The sequence below is a fragment of the Rattus norvegicus genome, chromosome 5 (genome assembly GCF_036323735.1).
Source record: "Rattus norvegicus strain BN/NHsdMcwi chromosome 5, GRCr8, whole genome shotgun sequence".
NCBI classification, from domain to species: domain Eukaryota; kingdom Metazoa; phylum Chordata; class Mammalia; order Rodentia; family Muridae; genus Rattus; species Rattus norvegicus.
The window spans coordinates 84,548,059-84,568,902 of record NC_086023.1 but is presented as its reverse complement, the minus strand read 5'-3'; the positions used below and the strand labels follow the sequence as shown (position 1 = coordinate 84,568,902).

The window sequence follows — 20,844 nt, the reverse complement described above, 5'->3', positions numbered from 1 at the left end:
AAGGAATCTGCACCTGTTTTGCATTGCAGTGAAATTCTAAAATTACATTGATTAAAAAGGGGGAAAGAGTGTAGATGCTTTTGGATAGGAGGGAAAAATTTCTCCCTCGAAAATTTTCTATGCAAGTATCATAATAATAACAGCAATTTCCTGAGAATGTTCTATTGATGCACTTAATGAATATTAGGTTTTGGGGATTCCTGTATCCTCACATAAATTTAAAACATCTTGAAAGATGGGAAAAAGAGTGAAACAGATGAGGGCTAAAGTTTTAACTTTATTTATGTGAAGAGCTCTGTTAAGAAATATGACTCAGTCAATGTCAGAGCTGAGTGTTTAATACTCCTTAATGTAACCATGATTGTCTACAAAGCAGAACTGTTAGTCAGAACCAGTTCAGAGGAGAAATAAAGAGAGTCCCGAGGCCTCATTCCATGTCCTCTTTGTTGCTTTTTGCCTCTCTACCCTCCGTCAAAACCTTGGGACATAGACAGAGAACAAGGAAGAAATTTTGATTAAGATAAAAGAATTCTCCTGGATGTACCTGGCTAAGGCACATGAACTAAACCAAGAGGACATGGATCTTTCTTTCTTTTCAATTTCTTTTTCTACTCACCCCTATTTCCACTCATTCTGTCTCTCCTCTTGCAAAGTACCCCGGAATTTCCAAATTCAGAAGGCACCTTATTCTTCCCATGCCTCACAAACAGTTCCCCTTTGATGCATTAAATCGACGCAGATGAATATTCATTTACTTTATTTAGATAACTTCATGCAGGCGATCATTAACTTTATCTGCCTCCTTCAGCAAATTGGAGAATCAGACTGGATGACAGATACACTTTCACAGAAAGGAGAAGACTATTCAGAGAAGAAATCAGCCTACCCATGAGCACTAGTTCAGAAACTGTCATGGTTGAGATTTGAACTCCCTAGATCAGATTCCCTGGTTTGTCAACCCTAAGCAAGCTCCAGGTAACTGATGACCATGCTTTCTGGGTGAATTCTGCAGGTCAGATAATGAACAGGAGATTCTCAGGACTAGGTTAGTTTGCAGTTACTTAATTCTCTTAAGGAAATCTTAGAAGACTGTAAGAAAAGGGTCAATTTCTGTGCAGAAAGTACTTTTGCTTATTCTGCTTATCTCAGTCCTAAGCTTTCTCTGTGGAATTTCTTCTCCTGTGTCCTAATGCCTTCTCCCCTCAATTCTTGCATCATTTGATCCTCTGCTCAGAATGAGCGTCAAGGAAAAAAGGAGGCCTTATATTTTTTTCTCTTGGCCATTTTCTTTTCTCCTTTAATTTTTTTTTTTTGCTTTCTATACCATGATTTCTTCTACAATTGCTAGATTTGAATAACAGAGCCAATAGTCCTTTCTCTGCATGACAAATTAAATTATGTGCTGCCCAGAATTCATATTAATTCAACCATCTGGATTTAGACATTTGTAGATGTCAGTGGTTAAGGACATCAACTTAAAGTTATCATGGACTTCAGGTCAGATTTGAGCCAATTAATACTATTATTTTAAAAAGAGAGGCCATCCACTCTAACCAGTTATTGAAATGTGCATTCATTTTCAGAACCTGTCTCAAAAGATGAGGTGCAGATTGATAAAGATACTTGGTTTTGACCTCTGACCTCCATAAATGCAGACACACACATTTACACCCTTGTGCAAATGTACGCACAAACCACCTACAAAGAAGTATTAGACAGATAATTCTCTTTGCTAACTTCAGGTTCTCAAGGAATTGCAAGCTATATGTATTTTTAAGGTAAGGTGACACAACACCAGAAGATAGAGAAGAAACTGTGAAGCATCCCCAACCCTCCCAATAGGAACAGGGTCAACTTTAGCTCCCTTCTCCTGTCATTGTATGCACTAGCCTCCTGTTGAGTCTGTTGTCTTTTCATTTATTATTCCTGGACATGCCATGCTTGACTCTGTGCCCTGATAACTAACTGCCCTGGAGATTTCCTGATCAGTCTCAGTGGGGGAGATCCTGAGGCCTTAAAAACAATTGACAATTCCATCACCGATGACCAAAAATGGCATCCAAAAGAGTGCCTCTAACATGACTCCTATTGTGTGTCTGGTAATGGGTTTTGAAGAAGCTTGATGGATAGATGATAGAAGCATCAGATGGAGTCAAAATCCCTAAGACATGTGGCATAGCTTTTGGTGGTTGCTGTTATCTCTGCCAGTTACTTGTGGTTTTTAGATTCCTTCCTTTCACTACACATTCTAAGCATTGTATACAAACCATTCTTCAGCATACACACATTTTATAAACAGGATCAGAAGCAGGGGATTCTTTGCATGAAGAGGCTTATGAACATGGCCATTTTAAAACTAGAATATCAAGGTGGTAGAGCTGAAGGGAAGCTCAATCAGCATAGCACCTGATGCCCAGAATCTAGTTTCCCATTATTCACTTATGAGTCAGGTGAGCATAGTAGTCCATACCTAATCTTAACATCCATAAGACAGAGACAGAGCATTCCCAGAGAAAATGAGCTATCTCAGTTTGCTGAATTAGTGAGCTCTGGGTTCAAGTGGCCAGGCCTCAATATATAAAATGTTTCCGAGTGTCATACTGTAACCTCCACCTGTACATGTGAAACATGTGACTATGCATTCATACTCACATGCACATGTACACCACACACACACACACACACACACACACACACACACACACACACACAAGCACACACATTGGAAGGGGAAAAAAGGTGACAATAGCAAGGATTATAGTTGATAAGCTTAGATTTAGATCCAAATTCAAATCCAAATTCAGAGTTCCTTCCTGGATGCCCTCTTTCATGGAAAGCTCCCTTATTTCCATATTTACATACTGATGCATACATGGGAATTGCAGCAGTTTATAAAGTTGGGAATTTGCACCATGTCTTTCTTTCCTTCTCTCTCTCTCTCTCTCTCTCTCTTTCTTTCTTTCTTTCTTTCCTTCTCTTTCTCTCTCTCTCTTTTTTCTTTCTTTCTTTCTTTCTTCTCCTCCAACATCAGATACAAGTTATCAGATACACATGTTTGCTTCCAAATAATTCCTATAGCCTGAATGCCTTCCCCAGAAATTAATGGAGCATTAAAAGCATTGTTTTCTTCATTCTTTAAGTATGTTCTGGTCTCTCACTGAGGACAGGATTCTGGAACAACTCAAGCACAGCCCTGGGCTTCAGAGGCTCAAAGACACTTGGAAACCCTTCTGCATATTCACTAATATGTACTTCCTACTAATCGTCTAAAAATATTAAAAAAAGCCAACAGTGTACTAAGCGATGCTTTTGATGTTAGGATGATCGCAGCAACTTACAGCAGATGGATTCAGGCCCTAAAATCAAATCTGTTCTCTGCCACTACACAATGTTGCAAACTTGGGCAGAGTGCCCTGTTGGCGGCTTAGTTTACTCAATTGCTAAATGAAGTTAAGGATGCCTAGCTTATTTGGCTGCTGAATCCATCTTGTTTGTGTTTTTTAAACAATCAGGAATGTGAACCATGGATTCTTTGTTGGCTTCCATGGTATATAAGAGACAAGGGACTGACTAGGGTCTCTGATTCCTTCCTCAGTGTATTTTTCTAAGGCAGAATTCATGACACCACCATTCTCTGAGCACTGATGTGTTAGCTCCCTTTTGTGCAGTTGTTCATTTAATCTTCCCAATGCTGTCATTCCATCAAGATTATTGTTTTTCACTCTCAAATAAAAGAGCAGAGGCTCCAAAAAATGCCTTGACCTGTGTCAGGCTTTCCAACTGGTAAATGACAGTGTGGACATTCCAACTCTTACCCACTGTGCTGCTCAATGTTCTATCGATCTCATTTTGGGTGTGAATATACTTGCATGGGCAGTCTTCTTCCCTTTTAATTTGTCTGTAATTGGAGTTACAGGGAAGTCTGTTTTATTCCTACTCCCTGTATGATTTGGTTGGGATGCTGTGAGAAACTCTTTGCTCCTCACGGTTTCCCCCTGGCATAAAAGTATATCAAACTGTGCACGGTAGTAATTATCTGCTTGCATATCTATTTTCCCAAACAACTGCAAGTTTTTCAAGGACATATCTGTGCATTTCTAAATCCAGGCAAATAGTTTAGCGCAGGGTCAGTATAAAACAACAAGGTGTTACAATCAAGACCTTGAGCAGGAGGGTGGTAAGTTTCCAAACTTGTATGTGTCAGCATGAATAACACATAGTGATTTCCACCTACAATTGGACAACATTTCGAGATTTTGTCTGAAAAGAGAATATACTGTACAATTATTTCTAGTCTCTACTACAACCTATTTGGTTGAGGCTTGGTACTGTCATGTGAAAGTTGGGAAAATTAAGCATCACATGGAGGCTGTATTAAGGTCACAATATTGTTTGATGACTGAGTGAAAAGTCCTGGACTTGACTATCTGTTTCCAGGTGTTCCCTTAAAGTAGTGAAGAGAGGGAATAGATCAAGGAATTCATACAGCACCCCTCCCTGACCACAAAGGGTCCATCTGTTCACCTCAGTGACTTATAAGTGTGGGAAGAAAATCAATCCTCTTCTGTCCCCATTATGCATCCTTCACAGTGGGTTCTGAGAGAGTTTGAGAGGTCACCTAATGGAGAGAAGTACTGATTTGTGCTAAATAGCTTGTGTGAATTATCCTGTTACATACAAATGAAGGATTGCCAGACAGCTCTAGGTGTATTTCAACCACCTACCCTCAGAGAAGTATACTTAATGGACTCATTCTTTCATTCCTTAAACAATTAACTGAAGATCTACTAGAAACATGTACCATTCATAATCATTCTGAAAGAAAACAAACCTGGCCTATCCATTCATTGATTCTCAGCATAGAAATAGAGTAGGTGCATAATGACACCTACTCAGTGTTAGATTCTGAGAAACAGGCAGTTGATTAATGTTATATCTACTTGGCCATGTAATGGGCAGAATGACATGGTTTCTGCCTCTAGAATTGAGCCAGGAGGGCAAGGGCCTCCACACATGCTGATGATTTCTGTGGACATAAGGTTTGTTTGTATAATAACATACATATTTTCACATTTCTTCTTCAAGGTGTATATTCTCTCTGTCAAGGTTAATGACTCCAGGATAATCAGAGGCAACAGGAGTCTGAGAGACAAGGATGTCTCTAATTTCTCAGCAAAATGATAGAAAACTGTGACCTTTGGGACAGCTCTCAAGGCTGTGGGAAAGAATGCTGAAAACATGAGTTAAAATATATAATTTCTCAACTATGTAAAATATAAGGATGCAATAGGAATTGTATAAGGAGCTTCACAGATCCAAAGGAACAAAGGCAGGTGCACTTTGAGTCATCTTATCAGAAAGATACTAAGGAAGGAGATAAAGAGACTTAGGGAGTTGAGATCACAGGACAAGACCTTACCCAGCTAAGGTTTTTGGTTTATAATTTTAAAGGCAGGAGTATTTCTGAGTTCAAGTTTATCTTGTGACAGAGGGAGTTTAGGGCCAGGCCCAGTCATATGCTTATGTTTGCTGTCTCTAATTAGAGGCTTGGGTCATGGGATGCTGATACGTGGGTTAAACAAAAATCAAAAGAGAACCCGAGGTAATACCTGAATTGATATATATATATATATATATATATATATATATATTATATAAGGCTTTTGATATGCAAGGGATGAGCTATCCAGAGAATTTTTAGAATAACAAGTGAAAGATTTCTAAACACACACACACACACACACACACACACACACACACACACACGGGGTGGGGCACACATAATCTGAAAAGTTGTCTCAAGCAGAACAGAGGCCATCAGCTGGGACCCATAATTTGAGTTGAAGTCATGTTTTGATATTCTCAGATATCCTTTTCTCACAAATCCTCTCCAAGCCAAGTCTGGTCCAAGGGAGTGGATAATATTCAAGTTAACCTACAAAGTCCCGTGTTCTCTGATAAACAAGCCTGAGTGATTCAGCGGGGCTAGTAAATAAACACTTGATCTAGCTATTTTAGAAAACTCATGACTGGACTTATGATTCAAACACTAGATAAAGAAGTTATCTGGGGCATTTCAGTCAGAGGAACGCTGTGATAAAAAACAAAGCAGATCACTGTGTTTTTCAATCTGCTGTAGTGCCTTCATCCATACTAGCATTCTTAGGCAAAGTAGCAAAAGCATGTAGGTATTCCATCTGTCCTAAAACATTTTCAAGGTCAGTATTGGCTTTTTCATCTTCTAAATTATTAGAGCAAAGATGTTGCATGTAATAATTACAAAACCAACACACGTTATTGCTGACTAGGTACTGGCAGTCTCAATCTGTTCCCAGCCTAGAAACGAAACAAATTCCCCCTGTCAGGGCCTCTCCCACCATTGCTGGCTCTGTCTCTCCAAAGCTCTGAAATTGCACTTGGTCTCTAGGGCAGCTGTGGGTGTGCCAGCACTCCACTCACAGTCAGCGCTCCACTCTCTACCTTTCCCCTGGAGCTCAGTCTTTACCCAATCTTCCTGTCACAAAGCCTGGCTGAATTCTGTCTCAGCTAAGTTCTTTCCCTCTGGCCCACCTGAGTAGCCAAGGAATGGAAAACACCAAATAATCTTAGTTTATAATCAATAGATAATATAATCACTGGACTTGGAATCTATCATCTTAAATTTATCAACTATTCTGTTATAAATTTTCCAGTGGTGCATCCTGGTGGATTCTACCACCAGATCTAACAGTCCCCAGCCTACATTTTGTCTGCTTCCCTCCCCTGGCCTTCGTATAGAAGTGCCCTCCTCCTGCACTCCCTCTTCCTCTCTAGGACCCGGAAGACATACCTCTTCCTTGTCCAGTGACTGTCTTCTTGTTATCTTTCTTATTCAATTAATTGGGAGAGAACTCTGGTACACAAGAATGACTATTGCCAGCCTTTTGGGCTGGTGTTGGGGACACACACCCAAGAGCCAGAAACCTGAAGATCTCAGGTTCAAAGATTACTTGACCTATGAAGCAAGCTGTGGATCTACCTGTGAGAATCTATCTGAAAATATATTGATCTGTAAAGAGATGGAGAGAAGAAAAGATTTTTAAAGGCACATGGTTTTACCTGAATACTCCTAGGAAGGAACACAGTTGTGCCTTACAGCCTGGAAGCAGTGTGAGATGTAGTTACAGTATTGAGAGACTATCTCATACTGGTGTCATCAATATCTCTTATTTAATTTTTTGAGGGAAATAGAATCTTGGATCAACAAAAAGGATGTTACATCTCTTGAGATCTGCTAAATGCAACTCATTATGCTAGATGTGTTGTTACATAACATGATTGCATTGAGTTTACCCCATTCTTTCTCAGTTACATGCTAGTAACCCTGTTTGTAGATGAGAAAGGAGGAAAGTTAAGTGATTTAAGCACAGCCCACAACTAAAATGTAGTAGAGTCAAGATCCCACCCATGTCTCTTGATGTCGTGGTCAGGACTTCATGCCTGAGGGTTTATTAGCTCCAGTCTGAGAGATAAATTATTTTTCATAGGGTATAGATTATGTGAAGGCTTAACTCCTTTTCTGATATAACCTAAAGATGATTAAGGATATATATAATCTGTAAAGCAATAGGTGGACATTGAATACTTTCCAAAGAAGCGCAATGTGTCTCTTTATTTCCCCCTCTTCAGCATTGTCTTGGGAAATAAAATATGCACCTAAGACATATGTGATAAATAGGGTGACTTATTTTCTTTAATAGGGCCTTCTTAAACAGGTCAGCTAGTATCTCCCTAGAGGCAAAGACATAATTGTAGATAAATTTAACTAATTATACACGTACAGAGGAATGTGGGTATATAGTTACAGATGAGAATATTTATGTGTATTTATATACAACAACTTATCTTTTGTGTGTATTTATCTTCTTTTAGCTAATTGATTATTTATGCATGCAAACATCTTTCATTTGATTATGGTCTAGGATCTTGCATAACATAGAGTATTATTCAGGAAATCATTAATTAGATAGGTCCCACTCTGGCCCAATGATAAAATCCAGACCTCACTGTCATCGTCAGTACCTCCTTCCTCCTCTCCCTTTACTGCTAATTCAATCTTCCTATTCTGTTATGTACTTGTTATAGAAATCCCAGTAGAGGGGATTTAGCTCAGTGGTAGAGCGCTTGCCTAGCAAGCGCAAGGCCCTGGGTTCGGTCCCCAGCTCTGAAAAATAGAAAAAGGAAAAAAAATCCCAGTAGACAGCTACATACCTCCACAGCCTTAATTTAGATTAGTTTTCATCATCTCTCTTAAACCAAGGGCTATCAGTTGTTGGTATTAGTGCCTCATCCACTTGGGTTTGTTTTTTGTTTTTGTTTTGGTTTTTTTTTAACTTGGCTTTCCTGTACATTTAGGAAATTTCCCTAAATTGCACTGGTCTCTACTCACTACTCACTAGATGATAATACAAATCCTATACCACCCCTATCTGTGACAACTATAATGGTTCCTCATTCCTAATGGCTCCTGGAGTACAAATTTATCCCATATAAGAAACACTAGTTTATCTTGTCATGAGAAACCTCAGTGGCCTCCCTGATTTCTGTCCCCTAGTATATACAACATGATCTTTCTACAGCCACAGCATGTTTTTACCAACCTATGTCAAAAATAAAGGTTGCTGAGTCCCCCATTAATATCTCAAAAGTATACATTTGATGCTAGCTTGCTCACAGAGATGGAGTCCTGTCTGTGTGGCAAGGACTTGAACTTCAAATCACAGACACTCCCAGCTGAGTCAATGGGAGATGAAGTAGGTGTGTTTCTACCAGCTTTCATTATGGTAGGAGAATGGATTTTGAATTAAGGAAGAGAGGAGATAAAGGCAAGAAGATTATCTAGCACTCATTTAAATGATCACTCTGAATGCTATCTTGTCCTGGGACAGGGGAGAAATGGAAGTTTGCAGAACTTCTTTCATCAAACACATTTCCTTGATTGACAGGTTTATTAGCAGCTGTGATGGGTACTGACTGCAAACTCTTTCTCTAAAACCTTTGCAGGACATTCTGTGATCTTGGCCAAAACACTCTTCTCTCAGTGACAGAAACAGTTTCTTTATTTGTACCTCAAAGGGATTGGACTATTTTCTTATAATCATCACAGCTTATGCATACACTGAAGCCCCAAAGAAACTTCTCAGAGAATCTGGAGGCTTGTTCCACCCTACCGTACTACCTCTGTCACTAGGCATCTGGCCAAATAGAAAATCCAGTGGGTCACCTGCTCAAAGCGATCGTGTGGCTCCCTGCCAGGGACCAGAAACAAGTGGCAAGAAGGGAAGGACATTACTTAGGAGAATATGCATGTTCACAGCTCTGAGGATTAAAGGCCCGTGTTCTTATCACTGCAGAACAGAGAATTATAAATCCAGACTTAGAATACCAAATCCCCTTGCGGCTTGGCCATTGTGAGGGAATATTAAAAAGGCCAGAGACAGAAATAATCAGTTTCCGAATGACACATTGTCAAATAAAGCATTTCCCATATTATCCTCTTTCCATTCTCTTGCTTCTTCTCCTGTGCCTGGATATTTAAACAGGAGAAATAGATGAAAATGAGGCCAGGTGGACTGACATCACAACTCTGATTTCTCTGAAGGCTCTCGCTTGGGAGGGTGTCCTGGGGGTGTTTTTTAGTCCCTAGACTCTGTAATTTATGACTATTTTAATATTGATTGTGCAAGCACACTAGGTAAAGGTGCTCAGAGGAAAAGAAGAGCAGCTGAGGTGACATACAGTGTATGATCAGGGGCTCTGTGGGTGCCAGTTAGAGTTAACGACAAGGCCTTGTACTTGCATGTCTTCAGTGTGTCCAGGGACAGGTTTAGGCACCAGGATTTCTTACAGCATCTTCTACATTACACCATAGTCTACGTAATAACAGTTCACAACTTGTCCTTGAAAGATGGCCAGAAACAGTCATTGGATATAGTACTGCCAGTACACTGGGAGTCCTGCAACACTTGGAGACAAAGAGACAAAGATCCTGTGATAGCTAATGTCAATCACAGGATTAATTGAGAATTTGTAAAGCACACCACTGTTGGTATCTTCAAGGGTGATTCCTAAGAGGTTTAATTCAGCAGGGAAAGAGGGAAAAATGAGAGATCAGGCGTTTTCTGTGTTCCCTGGATGCCACAGTGTGAGAGACTTTGCTTTTGCTATGATGGACTAAAACAATAGGCACAATAAATGTTTCTCCCCTTTCGTGCTGTCTCAAGGATTTATTCATGGTACTGTGGTAGCATCAAATACATCCTCAAAAAACATAATATTTAAAATGATGTGTATGGGGGTAAAAGTTACAATGAGCAGATCAGATTCCTAGGGTTTCCACAACAGCTCTCATAAACTAGGGGGCTTAACATGAAACTATTCTCTCATAGCTCAATGTCAGAAATCCCCTAAAATATGCCATCAGAGGCCACTAAATCTGAAAGCTGTATAGAAGAATCTACCCCAGTTTGTGATGGAAAGCCATGGACTAGTGGTGTTCCATGGACCAGCTGGGTCACCCTAATTTGTCTTTGTCTTCGCCTTACCTTCCTTCTATATGGCCATGCTACTATGTTCTCTTCTCTTAATGGACACCAGCCAATTTGTTTAGGGTCTTTTCTAATCTCATATGCTCTCATCATCACTGATAATATTTACAAAGTTCTAATATCCAAATGAGGTCACCCCTTGAGCTCCTGTGAGGGCGTGATTCTTGGGTTACCTTATTCAGTGCACTTTAGAGAGTGAAAGATCACTTTAGGTGGAGGTGGCAATTAGATGAAGTAACCATCATACTTAGGGGACAGGCTGACTAGTCAGGTCTAGGCTGTAGGGTGAGATGTGCTAGGCAGGACAGGCTAGTCTTGCAGGGAATAGAAGCATCGAAATGAAGCAAGGGTGCAGCCATGAATGATCTTGAGTGCCAAGGTAGGAAAGCTAGATGTTATTCTGTGAGTCTTGGGGAACTAGAAGATAGGTTTGTCCTCAGGGAGCTGAGTGAAAAGATTTGCTCTAGAGTAGAGGAATAGAGAAACTATAGGAAGGAGGCTGCTATTTGTGGTCTTTCTGTGGCAGACATCTCTTACTCAGATCACATGTTGTTTTTTTTTTAAAAATTCTTGGCATAATTCTTCACAGTGAGAATAATCATTTCCAAAGGCTCCTATTGGAGCCCAAGAAGGTAACCCATTGTAGTACTCTTGTCACAGCCAGTAGCATGCAGGGAGTCAGAGCTTCACCTATCCTGGACGCAGACGCTGTCCTTAACATTTCTATTTCATGTCCTTGGTCTTGTCTGCCTCTACTGGGGAATCTATGGGCACTCTCAGTAATATATTTGGGAAAATAGAAAAATCCTTCAAAGAGACAGGTACGGAAGGAAGAATCGAGAAGAGAAGGGGACTCACTTCTTCCCTCCTTTTACCTAAGAACATAGTGAAAATCTCACGCTCATAAAGGAGACCTAAATCACATTTTTACACATGCATTTGTACACTTATATACTCATGCCAGTAGACTGCTACTTGGTCTGTTGAGGGGATGAATTTTCAGCCCTTCACCATTTTTGTTTATTTTATAAAACAAATAAATAAACCAAAGATGTCCCCCCTCATATTGGATTTGGCATCAGGTTGACTCTGAAACTAAAGGGCATCAACATATCAGCCTTTGAACTTCAGCTTCATCTTAACTTGCTTTAGGAAAATTCAAAGTAGTCTACCCAACATTCATTCTCCTATGATGCTTGTTTTGCCCTGCAGTGTACTTTTGGCCACCAGGTTCTGAATTTGCTCCTGCTGTGTGCTCTGAGGTTAAATGTTCCAGCTCTTGATAACATATCGATTGCTCTTCCTTTTTCTTCACTTGTTCCTGGTGAAGGAAGATGGAGGTAGAATGTGGCACCATTAGCATGGGTCAGTTCTAGCAACCTTAGCCATTTCTGGCAACTCAATGTGCTATTTCTCCCTTTTGAGTCACTTGTTTTTCTTTCCTGAGTAGAATGTCCAAATGAGACAAAGGTAGTCCAGTGGTTCTTTCAAGGGCCTCATGCTTATGAATTAATTCTTCTCTTTACAGTGAATTTTCCTGCTTTTTTGCTGTTTTGATACAACCATCCTGCAGGTGCACTGACAGAGAACATCTAAAGTCCATGCTTACTGGCAGCCATTTTATGATACATTCTCCAAATCCCTCAACTTTCAACTTATCTCCCTCTACAAAGAAGCTTTTGACTTACATATTTTACATATAATTGAAAATTTATACACATTCATATCTAAATAAAGTTATGTAGTGGGAGGATCTGTTCAGCTTATGTTATTGATTTCAAAGTTATGACATTTAGGAAAATATTCCTTGGGACCTTATTGTAAATCAATGCTAAGTTCATTGCCGTACTTCAGTCCTGTTATAATGCTCTTACCTCAACTTTATACCCAGCTACATTCCACCCCTCTGCATTTTGAATATATTTACTATAGTGAATTAGTGGTCTTAGATAAAATAACATGAGGGTGTCCATTGTATATTTGGTGAGCAGGATGTAGGGACCAGGTAAGTGAAAAGACAGTGAGACTTTTAAATAGTATCTACTGGAGTCTCTTTCTCTCAATACACACCAACAGAACTGAACTAAGAGGCGGTGAAAAATAATACAAAGTGAGAAATAGAGAGACTTTTTTTCTTGACATTGTGGTGATTAGGAGAGATCAGTTGAGTGTAAAACTACTACTATCCACCTTTGTCAGGGACCTGGAAGAAGAATGCATATTTAGGGAATATTTTGCCCTCAGAAAATCTTAGACAAGATCATTTCATGAATTTTACAAGTCAGTTACAGACAGACATGTACATTTTTAATACACAATGGTGAGATGGGCTAAGATAAATAAACTTCAGTTTACCTTAAGTTTCTGATTAAAGGAGCCTTATGAAGTTTTACTGTCATTCATTTTCCACTAATTCATTCTCCAAACATTTGTGAAGCACCTACTTTCTTTCCCCAACTGCTTCTTGAAAAGTCAAAGATTAAAGGGTGAAAATGAAGAAAACACAGATTGTAGAACTATTTGGATTTGGATAATACAATCTAATACTATCTGAAAGTTGTGATGGAGTGTAGGGAATGTTACTATCTCTTGAGCTTTTGGGAAACTCATTGTGTAGATAATATAATAAAACTGAGGGAGTATGATGAATTATTTTGGGGCTGCTCAGCTGATAGGAGAAATAAGAACACAACTGCCTACATTTAACAACGTAGATTGTTCTAACATGGCTGTTACTGATATCTTTTTCTCTTCATATCAAACTTGTAAAGAAGGGAGGGTAAGACTCTTCTTCATCCTTGATGACAATAAAATTAACGTGTGGAAAGTGAAGGTTTCCTTAGAGTCTCACAGGTTGTTTATGAAAAGAATCTGGGCTGAGAAGTAGTGTAATCTGCGTCTACTATTAACAAGCCAGTGGCCCATTTCTTTGCCATTCTTTATTTCTCCTCCAGGGTGGACTCATTGCACTGCTCCTTTTGCTCCTGGTGTTCACAGTGGCATTGTATGCCCAACGGCGCTGGCAGAAGCGCAGGCGCATCCCACAGAAGAGCGCAAGCACAGAAGCCACTCATGAGATTCACTACATCCCATCTGTGCTGCTCGGTCCTCAGGCCAGGGAGAGCTTCCGCTCCACCAGACTACAGGCACACAACTCAGTCATCGGTGTGCCTATCCGGGAAACCCCCATCCTAGATGACTATGACTATGAAGAGGAAGAGGACCCACCCAGGCGGGCCAACCATGTCTCCCGTGAGGATGAGTTTGATAGCCAGATGACCCATGCCCTGGACAGCTTGGGAAGGCCAGGAGAAGAGAAAGTGGAATTTGAGAAGAAAGGTGAGCCCTTCTAACATTGTGTCTTTTCTGGGGCATAGGGAGAGGTACACGGTTTGGGGACATATGTAGGGTCTGTTGAGATTAACCTTTGTAGATATTAGATCCATTACTCTGCCGAGTTATAACTCCATGTCTTTTGCTTCTTTGCCAATGACAGAAATATTATATCAATACCTGGAATTTTGAGGGCACGAGAGTGTCCATAGTTCAATACTTTTGAATGTTTCTTACCTACCTCCCTTGACAGCCTTTTCACTATCAAGAATATGGACTCTTTCTGAACATTCTTATTAGAAGGTTGTTTTTCTCCTCCCATACAACTTGAAAACTATGGCTTTTTCCTTCTTGTCCATAAAGAAATTGAATCTGTTCCTCCTTCTCCAAGAAATATCTTGGGAATTTTGAAAAGAGAAAAATAGAAACTGCCCATTACTTCTGTAAATCAGGCGTTCCAGCCTTCTCAAGTGAAGTACATTTCAGGCATTTCGCCATCCTAGAACTGTCTTCTGGATGGAGCTTCTCATTTTTCATATCTTAGAGTGCTATACCTAGGCAGACACCAACCCCTGTCCAGCTGGGAATGCTCCAGTGCTGAGCATCATAGAACTTTCACCCCCCACCCCGCCATCACATCACAATCCTCACGTTCAACATATTCCCCAGCATGGAAATGGAAAGAGAAAACATCTTAGAGTCAAGGGAGGTTGCCACTATTTTTCTTGTTTGCTGTCTTTCTCTTCCTCCAACCCTCAATGCCCCCTTCTTTCCTCCATCCATCTCTCCCCAGTATGAAACAGGACCACATAATGTTCTATCATCATATGCTAGAGTGATAGAGACCATATTACAACCCAGTACTTATCAGTAGGTATTAAAATAGAAACAGGGTTAGCAGGTGCAATATTTCTATTTCTGTGAACCTAGCCAAGGTATACATTTTTCTCCCATCAAAGGTTATGGCTACAAGTTTTCAGCTTTTCAGAGAGACTGTAAGGTTTCAGTGAGTTATAGCATGAGAAATCTAATCTTTGCAGTCAATGCCTTCCCTTCCCCCAACACACCTACTTGCTAATAGTGTTTCTCTATCTTCAAAGTAGTTCCAGTGCACTAGATACTGTATGAGACCTGGATTGGTGATGCGCAAGACAGAACCTCTGTGCTGCTCTTAGATAGCGGAGTGGGAGTTTTCTCCCATAAGTCATAGAAGGGTAGAAAAACATCTGTAAACTTTAAATAGAGCCACAGGTACCTCCATGCACACAGCCAGGATGTGGCAGAGCTGAGATCAGAGACTCAGTCCCCAAATCTTCAGGAAAAATATCCGTTTCTGTAGACACTTATCTTCTTGTCCACCATGTCATGGTCAGAATGGACCATGAATACCCAGATGATGGCTCATTTCTCGGAGAGGTTAGCTTTTCATAAGCTTTGGGCCTCTTAAAGATGATGAAATGTGTCCATTCTGGTTCCATACTATTTTCTTCTCAAAGAGGGAGGAAGATTCTGACTATTAGGACTGTCATAGCAGAAGACAGAATAATGCTGAATTGGGCTGACTCCTCAGAAGTTGAGGGAGGGTTCAAGTCTTCTACTTTGCTGAGATGCCTCAGTTCTGCTCCTTTCAGACTTCCCACTTGGCAACAGCTTCGAGGGGACTCTTTTGCTGTTGGATTGCTTGCTCGTTGTGCGTTTGTTTGTTTTGTTTACCAAACTGAACTCTTTCAGAAAAAAGAGCTAGTTTCAGATTCTCAGAAGTTTAGATATCGGTGTTCAAAAGGCCAATGAAAAGTTCTTGATTCCTGAGAAGTAGGCAGTATGGTTGAGTGTGCCAGGCAGAACTGCACTAAGTTCCAATCCCCAGCTTCCTGGTAGAATGTCTTTTAAAAAACTACCTTGTTAGACATGATGCCATGATGTGCCCTCAAATCTTCTGTTTTTCTGTTTTCAGCCTACCCACATAATTCTTTGTGAAATTCATGTGACTTAGGTATAAGAGCGGAAGTCAAGAACAAAATCTGGCAAAAAGAGAACACTTTTCATGCAATTCCCCACATCACAAAGAATTCTATATGTTCTTGAGGAGACAAATGCTAGAAGCAGTTCCTGAGTGATAGATATAGTCTTGAAATCATGGTTGTCCTCAGTCCACTAGAAATATCAGACAAAGACCTAGGTACATTAGTACATGTCAAGCTTGGGCTCTGTTGCCTTTCTGCAGAGAGAATCACAATATACTGAAGCTGGGAAGTCTATGCTCACTGAGTATCAGAACACAATTAAGGGATAGGAATAGGTGCATATATACTAAGGAACAAGGGGTGATTACAATCTACAAGGATTTGTTAGGTATTTACAAAGAATTAGAAGAGTGTTATTTCAAGGTTCTAAAATCAAAAGACAAATTCTTAAGGAGAAAGAAATATAAATTATTCTGTTTTATCATTGTACATGTATACCTACATTGAATCACCCCACTATACCTCATAAGTATGTGTAATTATAAAAATAATAATTAGGGATGCAAAAATGATCCTACAGTATTTGAAATTGTATTGCCAGAGGTTAATTCCACACACACATTTCATTCTTGCAATTTGCCTTTGGCATTAAATTGCCTCAGCCAGATTGAATTGTACCAACCTCAATTTGAGCTCAAATGTGCAAGTCTTGCAGGGGGGCGTAGAAAACCTGAAAGAAGGCAATTTTAAAGTGACAACTGCTTGAGGTTGCATGGGCTCAAAGATATTGAGGAGAGATAATGTTCAGGTGGAATATGCAGATATGATTTATCTACTGTGAGATATAGAAATGTTCTTCTGATGCTACTGGGTAACCGTGCCCTGTGCTCTCTCCCCATCCACACATGATATTCTCCTGATTTTCCTACAGTCCAACAGTGGATTTATGACCTTGCCCCAGCACGATGATTGAACAGTTTTGTTACTGTTCTTGTTTTGCTTTGCTATGTTTATTTGGCCTAGTTTGAGCCTGGGATGTGAAGGTTCTGTGATACTTTTGTTGTCTATCACCCTTGACATCAAATGAGTGAGTTGCTAAAAGTTTACCTGTGTCAATAAATGAATATTCATCTCTATCATTAATATAAAAGGAAACTCAAAGCATTTCAATTGTAATCTTCCTCCTCCCTTGTAAACTTAACCTTCCTTCCTTCCTGTGAAGTTTATGCATGGGAAGCAAAATGAAGTTAGAATAACAAATGTATGAATTTATTGAAGAATAGTATAAAAGATAATGGATGTGCATTTAGCTATTTTCATTGGGTTTTATGATGAAGGAATATGTGCTAGTTATAGTAGAAGAAAGGGGAGATGGGAATTAAGGAAGCAAAAGGAGGTGAGAAGAAAGAAAAACAGTATAGGAGGAAAAAGAGATGAGGAAGGTAAGGAAGAAAGGAAAGGGGGGGAAAGGTTGAAATTGCACAAAACAGCAGCTAACTTTCTACCTTTGCCCTACCTGCTGCCACTAATAGGACTGAAAACCAATATATCCAAATCATCTTCCCTGTCACTCATGCACTCCTATCCACGAAGGCTCTGTAGATGCCATTCTATGGATACGCTTAGTACATAGCAATTCCCTTTATTATTTGCTGTAATAGCCATTATTTTACATTTTTGCACTAATAGGGAGATAGCAGACAAAGCATATCGTTACCAGTTTAGTGAGTTAGGCAAATACTCCTTCAGCCTGTCAGACCATTTCTGTAGGGCAGGCATGTTCCTAAGTGCTGAATTGCTGCATCAAATGAAATCCAATTTGATCATTGGAATCAGGCATGTGTACCCAGTTTCACAATGTGGTTTGTATTGTCAAGAGAGTATATGGAATATTGTCTACCCTGGCAGCTCTTACCTCAGCCCTCTGAGTGTTCCTGTAATATAATATACTTATCCACATTATTGCTTTCATTATAAATTTTTTCTCAATACATTTTGCCCCTAATTAACATTGGAACTAATTTATTTCTTTTTTGAAGATCAATTCTCTAATTTCCCCTTTTGTAGTGATTCCCTGAAATGAAGGGATGCATAAGAAAACCTTCCCTCTTCCTTCCTGCATTATCTAAGGATGTAAGGTAGAGAAAGAAGAAAAATAGCACTAAATAAGTAATGGCCCACAGGGAGAGATATAGAGGCATCAGATAATCTATCTGACAGATCCAGCAGTTTAAACTTTGCTGTGGCTCAGGGTGATAGTCCAGTTATTCTTAGGTCTGTGTGATACATGGTGGCAGGGAGGGGAATATTAGACATGAATTGAGTACCTATAAGGATTATTCTGCTGCTGTGTTCACTCTCTCATTAAGCCAATGCCATATCCTGAATGGGAGATGCATGGAAGCTTTTGGTAGTGCGTATTGCTATTAAAGCTATCCTTTATCTTATATCATTGAACAGGAGTACAGTTACTATTACTAACTGACTTTCACTTCTCTTCTGGAATTTTCAATGAAATATATCATTTAAAATACAAAACAACCCTATGGGATATGTGTATTAACTTTGTCCCTACACATCAGAGGATACTGAAGCAATGAGGGGTTAAGTAATGAGTTCAAGGTCACAGGACTTTAACTTGTTTCAAACTTGAGCTTGAGAGCATCCCGGGTACCCACAGGACTGTTACTAAGTACAACCCTTTACACTGAGACTTGTAATCTTTGGAAGACACTGAGTTCTCAATTCCAGGGGTGTTCAAAACACACAGCAGTGGTGTGCATTCCCTCACAAGACATTAATAATCTTGATAGTCAGGGTGTGATCTCTGAGGTAGGAAGCAGCTACCTAGCAATTCTGAGATTCTAAATTGGCAGAAGGGACTTGGCAAAGGGAAATCTTCCTGTGTAGAGTGGTTCTTGATACACAGCGAACTCCTGTCTGATGTCAAAAGATTACTTCATTGTGTTAGAAACAGAACTTCTTCATTAATGTCCCTGTGACACCTCTCAGTGAATGTCAGGTAAATATCATCTATGTGTAATTTCATGTTTGCTTAACTCTTTCGTAGGCAAAGTGCCCCCAACTTTTTCCTATTCATTCTTTGTTACCCTGAATCACTAGCCTGTAATTCTAGACCTTTAAACCAAGACCACCCATCCTTCTCTCAGCCATACTTCTCTTGCTGGTGACCCTCAAAAATCCTCAGCCTCACATTCCTCCCATCTGGTCTCACTGTTTGCATGGTATCTCTCTTCTTGCCCATTCTTCACAGGCAGCCACTATGTTGTGATGATATTGGTCCACATCAAGGTATCCCAGAACTCTCACTTGACGGTCATTCCTAACACTCTCCCCAACATGACTTTTTCTCATTTCTTTAAACCTGTTACTCTGGGCTGGAGAGATAGCTTAGCAGGTAAGGGCATCGAATGCTCTTTCAGAGGTCCTGAGTTCAATTCCTAGCAATCACATGATGCCTCACAATCATGTGCAATGGGATCTGATGTCCTCTTCTGTTGTGTCTGAAGATAGTAATGTTGTACTCATATAAATAAAATAAATTTAAAAAATAATTTAAAAACATAAAAAAAGAAAAACCCATTACTATTCCTTAACTATAGACTCTTTGCATACACCAGGTCTATCTTTGCTGGACTAAAACCTCTCTTTCTTTCCCCAATCTATCACAATATAGTTAATTTCTCATCAGCATGATCTTAAAATAGAACACATTCCCAGATAAAGCTTGTTTCCTCTATGTGGGATCTTCTCTTGGGTCCTCTACCAACTCTTCTATGTGTTTTTTTAATCAGTACTTTTACTAGATATATTTAAATATATATCATACTCTCACCATACTTAGTTCCATAAGAACAAGTAATAGGTCTGTTTAGTCCATTCCATACCATACAATACTTGGCATGTGACAGAATTTTCATTATATATATGCTGCATCAGTAGTTGGTGGGATAGGGGAAATGAATGAATGAATAGACTAGTGGATATTTCAGCATTCATTCCAGAGGGATACTCTTCTCAGGGACTCATTATCCATTTTCTGCACTGGGCAGATCTTATCTACATTTATGTTGTAGTATTAGTATGTTTGAAACAGTGACTTATTAAATACATCACCGAAATAAAGTAATATCTTCATAAAAATACAAATATTATTTCTAGGCTTGTAGCTTTAAGGGGAACACAAATCTAGTTTTGTCTGACTGCCAAACCAAACATGTTCTGAAGGTAATACAACTCATGTTAATCTTTACAGTCTGAAGGGAAGAAGGAAATACTTCAGGTTAGATGCGAACAAATCAAATCATTTGGCGCCAAGTTTATACAAAATTTTCAGTACCATGTATTGAAGTAATAAGAAATATACTTAAGAAATGTGCTTGGCATACTACTTCCCATGTGTATATGTATTTGTATGTATATATATATATATATGCATTTATATTTATATATATATATGCATTTATATATACATATATATATATGGCCTTAGTGAAAAATAAGCTTTACAAAAGAATTTATAATGCTATACATGCAATGATCTTATATTTGCTAGTATCTATATATCATGTTATTTATGGGGATATGAATCACTGAACTGATTTCACAGTATCTGAATAGAACATACAAGAAGCATCAGAGCCTAATGCAGTGCTAGGTGGTACACAGTAGACACAGATTTCTGACTACTGGGCCCTTACTCTTTGCTAGTAGATCTGAAGGATGAAGGTCATTCTAGGGACTCAGGAATACAGTTTCCTAGGTTTTCTGTCACCTTCTATGGAAGTTAGAAAGATGAGTATGGTTTCAACTGGGCAGTGCCCTTCATTCAATGCTAATTCTCAATGTTATGAAATGGAAAACTCTGTCCAATCAAGGGAACTTTTGTATAACCTTGATCTTATTGTCCTAGGACATTGTACTTTCAATCTCCAGAACTC

The 20,844-nt window shown here is 39.4% G+C and overlaps 1 protein-coding gene across 5 annotated transcripts in view; it reads left to right on the top strand.

Moving 5' to 3' along the window:
* Window positions 1-20,844, top strand: part of Astn2 (astrotactin 2) — a 986,452-nt gene that overhangs the window by 190,537 nt on the left and 775,071 nt on the right. For all 5 annotated transcript variants that reach the window (XM_063287034.1, XM_017593112.3, XM_017593110.3 and 2 more), the window contains exon 3: window positions 13,541-13,925. In XM_063287034.1, coding sequence (XP_063143104.1) covers window positions 13,541-13,925 — 385 coding nt within the window. The remainder of the gene's footprint in view (window positions 1-13,540; window positions 13,926-20,844) is intronic.